Here is an 11,377-nt window from a genome sequence, read left to right as displayed (position 1 = left end):
GAGAACAAAGTTACTCACAATTAAATAGTAACTTTGGATCTCTATATCATTTCCTCTCAATTTAAAACTTTTGCCTAGAAAATAAGTGCTTTTTCACAAAATATTTTGAGTAGTACTATTGTTTTCACCTTATGAAAGATTAACACTTGCTTTAAAATGACATTCCTTTTTGAAATGCCACCAAAAAAACACTGCTAACATATCCTTTCTCTATTAAGTAAAAAGTTTTTTTGCACAAGTGATGAGACTATTTTAAAGAAAACCAAAGGAAAAAATAGTTGTGTTGAGTTAATTTCGCACATGATCATCAAAAATTTAATTTTTATACCGAAAATTTTATAATGAAAAATTAATTCGATTAAGCCTATTTATAAAAATAAAAGAAAACGTCGAGAATGCTACATCTGGTTCTGGAAATAAACGTAGATTATCACTTCAACAACTCACCTTACATGAAATATAGACTTATCTTCCAAATCAGTTTAGCAAAAATGGCTCAATAATGTCTTACATGGTGAAAAACATCGGTATTTGCAGGAATTAATATAATTAATGTGACGTGCATTTTGCTTAGCAAATGGGGATGTAGCTCAGATGGTAGAGCGCTCGCTTAGCATGCGAGAGGTACGGGGATCGATACCCCGCATCTCCATTTCTTTTTTCTGTGGACAAAGCACAGAACCTACTTTTTGTCTTTAGCAATGATAAGTCAAGATTTTGATTTTAATAACAATGTGAAGGATTTTATACGTACCATTTATTTTAAATTAACTCTACATGTAATTATTTATAAGTCAAGTTTATTTTAGGAAAAACTTTTGTAATGTAATATTTTCCAAGAACTTTTTAATAATATTTCCCATGCTTTTTAAATGATTGAAAATTGGAATAAAGTGGACACAAATGGAGTAGAACGAATAATAAGTATTGGTCTAATGATCAATAAAGTGGGTGAAAATTATGTAGACCGCTAAAAATGTTGAAGCATTACTCACCGAGAAATTGAAAACTGGAAAAAAAAAAACCCAGCTCTAACAGCATAACCTATAATTTGTAGAGTGGAAAGAATACTGCCTCTCTATGGGCTTGTTTGGTACGAGTGATAAGGGATAATTAATCCCGAAATGAAATTTGAGATGAATTTATTTCGCGTTTGGTTGGGAGAAAATCGTGGTATAACTAATCCCGGGATGAGTTATTCTGAGATGTAGTATTTTTTTACATGGGATAACTAATCCTGGGATAACTAATTCCGAGTTAATTAACTATGAGATAACTTATTTCCCAATCAAACGACCCAGTAATAGCTAGGGGCTTTTCCTTTGAAGTACTTCCTGTATTTACAAGGTTATCTACTGTAAGGGGGAGGGAGAATATTGCTAACTGGTTCGGATGAATCCAATAACTTTTACTTAGTACCCTGTATTTTTATTAAAAATTCATTAAATATGTATAAATATCTAACTGCGAACCCAGTAACAAAACGAGCTATGAGTTTGATAACAAGTTCAGAACCATAAACTTCAAATTTTGCCTTTGCCTCTGAATTCTACTGTATATGTTAATACCTTATTTAACCTACAAACTTTTTGTAAGTTAAATCTTCAGTTTGTGCTGCTTTTTTGTTATCTCTTACTTGTCCTGTATGCAATGAAAAGGAAATCAAATGAAATTCCAACAAAGTTCCAAAATTTACTAGTAACATTCCTCTTGCTATAAGAAAATTACTATTTCCATATATGCTTCAATATTCATTTGGGAATCTACAAAATGACAAACATAATCCAAATATATGTAGTTTAAGCCATTTTTTTCATGACTTCTTGTAGAATTGTAGTTGTTTCTTGATAACATGTTTGTGTTTGAGGCAAGTTCTTTTGCTTCACAGCATCTTCAAGCTGCATACAAAATGGAGCAAAAAACACAAGGGGGTCATTAAAAAGCTACTATTGCTATATACATCAGACTTATCTTGCTCAGACTCTTCAAAATACTTCCGGTCGTCAATAACGAAGCCAAAATTTTCACTAAGAGGTCTCAACATTTAAAAGAGTAAATACACGAAGAAGTTAAGAGGATTGAATACATAATATTACAAATGAGGCGGATTTATAGGGTAGTTTATTGAGGCAAGTGCACAGATAGCCATTCTCAGGAATGCTATTTAGAGATTATCCAATGCCTATTTTGTCCTGAAATTTTAAACTAAAAATCTTAATTTCAGAACAATTCAGGATATTTTTGTCCCGAAAATTTGCTGAAAAACTGAAATTTAGGACGCACTTGCTAATTCTTAAATAACAGTCTTTTAGAGTGGCTACCTGGTGTCATTTCTACTAGTTTACTGGGGCACGTGAACCCATATTCTCTTCGTCAAACTAGGTATTTTATGTATGTATTTTCTAGAATTTATCTATTGGCACCCATGCTCCACAAAGATTGAACGATGCACTTGGTTGAATACCGAATTATTTACCCAAAGGAACATGGATTGATTCCCACTAAGTACTGTTTTTTTCTTTACTGGTGCACCATATTCCAGAAATCCTAGATCCGCCTATGTTTATACATAAAAAACAAAAGTTACCTATCTAAACAATATACTTTTTCGGTGAAGGGATGTTAGTTGACACCCCTTGAGCTATGTAGCTCCGCCACTATCGGCCGCCTGGTGCGCGAAGGATCAGATCCAACACGTACACGATAACATATTTGGAGGATCTGAGCAACATAATATTATCATGCAAATGAAAATCAACAAGTGAATTGAGTCTTACCTTTTCAACATTGTCAAATAATCGATTGGCAAGGTCCATTAGAGGTTGCTTATCATTCACTTGAGCAGCTGAAATTACTTCATCAAAGTCAAAGTACATGAATGTAGATTTAATGCGCAAATACTTCCTTACATAATTCCAAGCATCTGATCCTATCAAATCTCCCAATGCCAATAGATCAAAGGCATATCTTTTCAGCCTATGCATTCTCCCTTTTGTTCCAATGTTGGCAATGTAAATCCCTTTCTTCAAAAATGATCTCGTACCCGTCTCCTTGTTTATTATGTCTATATCAAAGATTAAATATTTTCAACATATATGCAAAGCAGAGTGAAATTACGAACAGACGATTCGATTCTTGACCTCTTATCATATGCAAGTGATGGCGGAACCAGGATTTTCATTAAGGGTGTCAAAATATATAAAAGTAAATATACAAAAAAAAATTAAGAGAGTCAACATATAGTGTATATGCATATAAAAGAAAAAAAGTTACCTACCTACACAGTGTATTTTTCTCGTGAAGGGATGTCAGCTTACATTGCTTGCTATAAGGTGGTTCCGCCACTGTATTCAAGAACTAAGACTCGACTTATGAACACCACAAGAGAAGGGGAAAATGGTCAAATTTGCTCCTATATTATTCGAATTTAAGCAATTTTTTATCTAATGCTACCTCGCCGTTAGGGAAAAAGTCTCATTTTTGACCTTGATTCCTAATGGAGTCCGACTTGAGGGTAAATTTAAACCATGCTAAAAACTTCAGGGGTAAATTTGGACCTTTCTTCTCAAATAATTTGACACGTGGAGCATAGTGAAATTATGAACAGATGACTCTACTCTTGACCTCTTATTATATGCAAGAACTAAGACTCGACTTATGAACATCATAAGAGAAAGGGAAGATGGTCAAATTTGCTCCTGTACTATACGAAATTAAGCAAATTTTGATCTAATGTTACCTCGTCGTTAGGAAAAAGTCTCACTTTTGCCGGTGAATCCTATAAGGTAAATTTAAACCATACTAAAAACTTCATGGGGGTAAATTTGGACCTTTCTTCTCGAATAATTTGGACACGTGGAGTCATCCAATTACACACTAGGATTCTGTTAATGATAAAGACAGATCAGGGACAGACCCATAATTTTTACACAACGAATGCACATTATTCTGCTCAACCAGTATTCTCTAAAGGCCTACCTTTAGGGTGCCAAGTGCTTTAAATTTACTATTTTCAAGGTGTGTGTATATATATAAGATTTATGACGAAGCTAACAGGATCCAGTGACCCGTCACTATAACACATAGGTCCGCCTCTAAAACACGAGATGATTTGCTAAAAGGCAAGAGCATGAATAGACCAAAAGTATAACGGACCGGAAAAATCGTGTTTGAAAGGTGAAAAGAAGGCTTACTATTGGATGCTGAGGGAACTGGTAATGGACCAGTGATAAAAAATCCATTATTCTCTTCAGCTAGAGATTTTCCAATGCCAGAATTTGCAAATAAAGCAATTGAAGCAAAGCCTAATGCTAGTCTTCTTGTAGTCTGTGTTGGTAAGTTTTCTTGAATTTCTTCTGTCTTTTTGCTTAAAAAGCTAACTGGTTTTGTTTTCTTTTGAATTTTCTCAATACCATGAAGTTTGGGAATGAGTGAAAGAGCTTCAAATATACAGTTTAAATTTGTTGTGTTAGCCATAACTGGTGTTGAATCAAGAAAGAGAAATGATAGGCCATTTGCACTTTTTGCAGTTATATCCATTTGAAGATAGTTGGTAACTACTGACCACTAGAAGGATATCTCAATAAAGGGCAAGTCTGTAAATCTATAGCTACTTTTTATTCGTTTTTATCTTAATATATATAGTTAGTGTTTTTTCCAGGTTGCGAATTATACCTTTGTCGGTCTGTTACGTAACATGATATTAACTCAAATATTTTAGGGGAAAGGTCTATCACAATCAAATTGAGAAAAGAAAAAGGTTGCCAATTAATCATACATGTTATAATTATTATTTTTATCACATTATTTTTCTATATTATAGAAGAGCCACAGGTTTCGACCTGTGTGCAATTGTCTATAAATTAGAAGTGAAGGGTATTTTTGACTTTTTCACGTATTTAGGCATTGTCTCTTGATTTGCGCCACACTTCTTCTTCATAATACATGTATACATATATGAAGTTATATGATATATTTTTTCTTTCACCTATATAATCTTCTCATTGCATTACTGAAATTTTGAAGTGGATTACGCACTTATGATGTTTGATGATATTCCTTCTTTATTTAGTGCTACTTATTTGGAGTTACCTACTTATATTTTGTAGCCAAAATACTTTCTTGGGATAAAAACGATGAGCCTCTCATTCTCATATCCCCTTGTTGCTAAAAAGAAAGTAGCTAAGACCAATTCATACCAGAGAATTTTTTTTGTTATCTTTCATTATTGTCTTAGTTCAACCTTTGATGGAAACCTCCTTCTGGTATTTATATTAAAGGTATTGGACAACTGCTGAGGATACATTGTTTGATGTAGTTCTCATATGCCAGTGACAAGTAAGTATTTACCACAATATATTTTGTTTCTACAATTTATATTCTTTCTTTCCACCCTATTTGACTTGAAAATTATCGAATACTTTCCAAGCAAATCAATCGAAATAATTCAAGGGGTAAATCATAGCCAATCATAATTAATCACTGAATTAGAAGACCAACTTGAGGCATAGAAATAATCAATTATGGAGCAATATAAACGGGGTTTTATTCATCAAGGTAACTTGACCTGCCTCTCCTTGAAGAGGTTCAGGATCCTACATTGATCTTGTTTCTTGCTCCACTTATGGAGTATATCTTTCTATTTCTAGAGTATTCAGAGTTGTGTCGAAGAAGAAGCCCCCCTTGGGAGGTTCTCTCTCTTGGTATTTATAGCCTCAGGCTCTTTTATCTGGTCACGAATGGGCCCCTCCTTTTGTTGTGGAGACGTCCCCTCATTTGTTTTAAGAGCAGCTGTCATAAGTCAAGAGTCAGCGGCGTTGACCATTTACTACAAAGTGGTCGTNCTTAGCCTGAGTCTCGGTTCGACTGAGGTCGAACCTGATATATTTTGATGGCGAAGGCACTTGGCTTGAGTCCCGGTTCGACTAAGGTCGAACCTGATATATTTTGATGGCGAAGGCACTTGGCCTGAGTCCCGGTTCGACTGAGAACCTGGTATATTCTGATGGCGAAGACGCTTAGCCTGAGTCCCGGTTCGATAGATCGAACCTGATATATTTTGATGGCGAAGGCACTTGGCCTGAGTCCCGGTTCGACTGAGGTCGAACCTGGTATATTCTGATGGCGAAGGCACTTAGGCTGAGTCCCGGTTCGACAGATCGAACCTGATATATTTTGATGGCGAAGGCACTTGGCCTGAGTCCCGGTTCGACTGAGGTCGAACCTGGTATATTCTGATGGCGAAGGCGGTTAGACTGAGTCCCGGTTCGACAGATCGAACCTGATATATTTTGATGGCGAAGGCACTTAGCCTGAGTTCCGCTCCTGGCTTGAGACAGCCCTGTGCCGGTTTCCGGCCTGACACCGCGTTAGGGGTGAAGGAAATGCCTCATACTTTTGTTCTGAGGGAGAGGGGCTTCTTCCTCTTGTTTGGTTGTTTTCGGATCTCAGTTTCCTTTGATGCATTCGAGTATTACGTGCTCGATGTGCTTCTTCTGGTCTGTTTGAGTTGGATTGCTTTTTTTTTTTGACGTTCCTTTGGCTTCGATTCCAGGGAGAAACTATGTGATTTCGCTAGGAAATCCTCACAGACGGCGCCAAATTGTTTGACTTGAAAATTATCGAATACTTTCCAAGCAAATCAATCGAAATAATTCAAGGGGTAAATCATAGCCAATCATAATTAATCACTGAATTAGAAGACCAACTTGAGGCATAGAAATAATCAATTATGGAGCAATATAAACGGGATTTTATTCATCAAGGTAACTTGACCTGCCTCTCCTTGAAGAGGTTCAGGATCCTACATTGATCTTGTTTCTTGCTCCACTTATGGAGTATATCTTTCTATTGCTGGAGTATTCAGAGTTGTTTCGAAGAAGAAGCCTCCCTTGGGAGGTTCTCTCTCTTGGTATTTATAGCCTCAGGCTCTTTTATCTGGTCACGAATGGGCCCCTCCTTTTGTTGTGGAGACGTCCCCTCATTTGTTTTAAGAGCAGCTGTCATAAGTCAAGAGTCAGCGGCGTTGACCATTTACTACAAAGTGGTCGTGATGGGGTTGACCCCCTGGTCGCAAAATGGCCGAATATCTGCCAATACACACCCTACAGTAACATTCACTTTAATTTCATGCCCTCATTTTCTCATTGTTTCTTCTTACTACATTATGTCATCAAAATTTAGTTTATGAATGGATGTTTTCTTAAAATACTGATCTTATTTCAATCAAATAATATAAAATAATAGTAGGAAGGTGGTCACGATGTTAAAATCTTCATATAAGTTTTTTTTTCATTAAAAAATCTCTATATAGGACATTCATTTCTACTGGTTGTGATGGAATTTAGGAAGTCTGTTCTTTTACAGAGAGTATATGATTAGTGACCAGACAGAGAGGAAGTTTTTGATTTTTATGTTTACCATTAGGTGTTGATATATGTTGATCACCTCTAAAAGTTAGAGCACTTAGAAATGAAAGAAAGTACTTGTGTAAATTCTGTTTGAAGTCAATTTGTATGCCTGATAATTATGGAGTACTCTGTATTATAAGAACTGGGACATAAAATATCAATGGTTAAACATGACAATTTGAAAGTAATAAGAAGTGAGACTCCCATTTTACCTTACTGTTTATATATGTAGCTTTTCGTAAGTTTATACCATGAATCCCAGTTTGTATATCAAGTGCACTTGGTGGCCTTTAACTTGGAAATATGAGGTTGTTCTTGAGCAAGGAACACTCCAATAAGAAGTTTTATATCAAATTTAGGAGGATTGTCTTAACAACTACTCCATCTTATTACTTGAAATCAGGTGGTAATATCTATCTCTGATTATTGTAACGGAAGTATTAGTGGCACTATGCCAATGTAAGGATTAAGGATTAATCCTTTTTCCCATAAATTGTATCGCGAAAATTCTTCATAGTCAAAGAAATATTATTCTTAAAAAAGGAGTGCTCAATAATATAATAACATGGCAAGAATAGGAACTTCTCGCGCGCACTAAATACAAGCACATAGATATGTATTTGTTCCATAGATATGATATCATAATAAGCTTGCATTTAAAATATGCCAGAAACTCAAAAGTGTTGCTATTACTGTGTTCAAAATCAGAAAAGTAAACAAACGTTAGTTCAATAAATAAAACGTAAAATAATTCCGAGCCCATTGAATGCACAATGTGTCCTTAAAGAATTTAATCCCCTCACTGTTGCCCAAGGTATACGGATTAATTCCTCCCAGGATAGAACGGAATAACTATTCTGTGATAGCGACACTTCAAATCACAGAACTTCAGCGAACTCAACAAAGGGAGCAAATGACACTTGACACTTATGTTTATTTAGAAAATAATGCAACAATATAGAAAAGAGGGGAGAAGATTTTAGATTTTACATCTCTGATTTCATGTCTAAAAAATGAAGCCAAGCCTCTAAATTTATAGACAAAGGAAGGGTGATATGGAGAGGTGCAATCTAAAAGGTGCCTCTTCCATTTCTCATTCACACCCCTTAATAAAAATGCAACAATCCCCCACATGAATGGGGAATGGTCATATGAGGAAAAACATGCATGAAAATACTGTGTGATTCACAAATAAAGATTAATCGCATCTGGATAAGTAGGTTTCCCTTTGAACTTTCCGTAGTGAACTTATGTCGGATATACTCGATCAGTCGGTAGATTTGATATCTTTGAACCGTCGAACTTTGGTGTATACCTAGACAACCATAAGTCACACAATTAACCCTTAACCGTCTTTGGTTCTCACGGTTGTGTTCGTTTCAGCCATGAACACCGCCTGGTTTCATGAGTGCTTAGAGAATGGGCCTTTACTTTCATTCCCCTTAAAGCGGCTTACACTTAACACTCACATAGGTGATTTCTAAACGTATAATCCTATAGACACACTATCTGGTCATATCCTGCCAGACTTAGAAAATCATTAAAAAGCTTTAAGCTTTATTGACTCATCAAAAGCCTTAATGCTTTACCTTGATTTCTGAACATTGTCTTTATCACAAGAATGGGTTGAGTTATTTGACAATGTCGAACCGTCATTCATAACTTTTTTTGATCTCTTTGAACCTAGCTCTTGGGATCTCCAGTCTGCTAGGTAGAGTTACCGCCATGGTGACTTGTCCTAGGCCTTAGCCCCATTCCCTTCAATGATATTTCAACTGCCTCTCTAGATAGGCCTTTTGTAAGTGGATCCGACACGTTATCTCTTGACTTTACGTAGTCAATCGTGATAACACCACTAGAGAGTAGTTGTCTAACGGTATTGTTTCTCCGTCGAATGTGACGAGATTTTCCGTTATACATAACGCTCCTTGCCCTGCCTATTACAGCTTGACTATCACAATGTATACACATAGGTGCCAAAGGTTTGGCCAAAATGGAATATCTTCCAAGAAATTCCGGAGCCATTCAACTTCTTCACCGGCCTTGTCTAAGACTATAAACTTAGTCTCCACTGTAGAGCGTTCAATACACAGTTGTTTGGACGATTTTCAAGACATCGCTCCTCCACCGACTGTTTAGAATCAGTTGAACCGGTGATCTAATTTTCATCACTATACCCCTCTATTATCGCGGGATACTTATTGTAGTGCAAAGCATAATTTGGAGTGTATTTCAAATACTTCAAAACTCGTTTCATTGTCATGAAAGTTCAATGCAAACTATCTTATATCGTAGACTAATACCTATCGACTTTCGATTGCATATCAGATTAGTGACTACACTTAATGTATCAATCGTATATTATAAAAACGGCTGGAATGATTGGCATCAGTTGTGGCCACAACCTTTTAATATAAAACACATTTCACAATCACTCCGCCATTTTCAAGCATTTGTATGTTATTTATTCACACGTCTATATGATATACAAATTATAACACCTTCATTCATGAAACAAATCCAATTTGCAATAGATTTTGATCATATTCATCGGTTGATTCACCTCATTATAGATCAACGTATTAATACATTCGATCATGAGCGATCATGTCCATACAAAAACGTACAAACGTATCTTTCTATGAAAAGTCACAACTTTCAAGGTGACATCATTTCATAAAAGAACTAAACAATATAAATTTTCAATAAAGAAAATGATCTTTCGAGAAAGGCACGTGACCAACTTCCGAATTAGTAGTTTCATCAACTAGTCTTCATTAAGACTAAACAGTTGATGAATTTACCAACTACCATATCAATGGGGTTCAAAAATTATATCATGTAGACATTACGTCTAACATTGACTTTTGTCATGCATAAGCTAAAAGCCCCCATATTTTAAATATTTCATCAACATATCATCTACATATAATCAAATAATGACTATATGATTTGAAGTATTCTTAATGTAAACACATTTGTTTACACTCATTAATTTTTGAAACCATTTGACAATATTATTTGGTCAAATCTCGCATGTCATTGTTTGGGTGCTTGTCTTAGTCTGTAAAGTGATTAACAAGTCGACACACCTTCTTTTCTTTTTCAGGAACCACAAACCTTTCAGGTTGTTCCATTTAGATTTCTTCATCCAAATATCCATTTAAGAAGGTTATCTTTACGCCCATCTGATGAATTTCAAGGCCATACACGACGGCTAACGCTATTACCATCCGAATAGATGTAATTCTCGTTACCGGTAAGCATGTGTCAAAGTAATCAAGAGCTTCTCATTGTCTTAGTTCTTAATCAATCTTGCCTTATATTTGTCAATAATACCATCAGCTTTTATTTTCCTTTTGAAAATCCACTTAGAATCCAAAGGTTTATTTCCTGGAGGAAGATCAACCATTTTCCCAAGTATGATTACTTAATATGGATTCTATCTTACTATTGACAGCTTCTTTCCGAGGAAAACATAACTTCTTCCAAAGTTTGAAGCTCATTTTCTAACAAGAATGTCAGAAAATATGATCCAACGGAAGCAGTTGTCCTTTGACGTCTTGGATTCACCTCAATAGTGTACTTTCCTTTGCTTCTTCCCGTGTTCGCTTAGATTTTCACTAGACGACTCACATTCCTTTTTATACGGATAAATATTCTCAAAGAATTCAGCATTATCTGATTCGATTACCGTATTAATATGAATATCGGTATTTTCTGATTTATGAATCAGAAAACGATATGCCTTACTATTTGTTGCATATCTTATGAAAACGGAATCAACAATTTCCGAACCGATTTTTATCCTTTTTGGGTTTAAGAACTTTCACTTTACCCAAATAACCCCCACACTTGAAAATATTTCAAGTTGGGTTTTCTTCCTTTCATTCATTTTCATATGAATGATTCCGTTTTGCTATGGGGAACTCAATTGAGTATTCAGTTAGCTGTAAGAATAGCTTCTC

The 11,377-nt window shown here is 35.5% G+C and overlaps 1 protein-coding gene and 1 non-coding gene across 2 annotated transcripts; one reads left to right on the top strand and one right to left on the bottom strand.

Moving 5' to 3' along the window:
• TRNAA-AGC lies at positions 580–652 on the top strand. Its single transcript has one exon. It is a non-coding gene; the product is annotated as a tRNA-Ala (tRNA).
• Positions 1,683–4,554, bottom strand: LOC109232244 (photosynthetic NDH subunit of lumenal location 3, chloroplastic). The gene is made up of 3 exons (XM_019397937.1): positions 4,194–4,554; positions 2,778–3,064; positions 1,683–1,898 (listed from the first exon to the last, which is right to left on the bottom strand). The coding sequence occupies exons 1-3, from the start codon at positions 4,537–4,539 to the stop codon at positions 1,800–1,802; spliced, it is 732 nt and encodes a 243-aa protein (XP_019253482.1). The 5' UTR covers positions 4,540–4,554; the 3' UTR covers positions 1,683–1,799.

This window comes from Nicotiana attenuata, chromosome 9 (genome assembly GCF_001879085.1).
Source record: "Nicotiana attenuata strain UT chromosome 9, NIATTr2, whole genome shotgun sequence".
NCBI classification, from domain to species: Eukaryota; Viridiplantae; Streptophyta; class Magnoliopsida; order Solanales; family Solanaceae; genus Nicotiana; species Nicotiana attenuata.
This window is presented reverse-complemented; position numbering and strand designations above follow the sequence as displayed.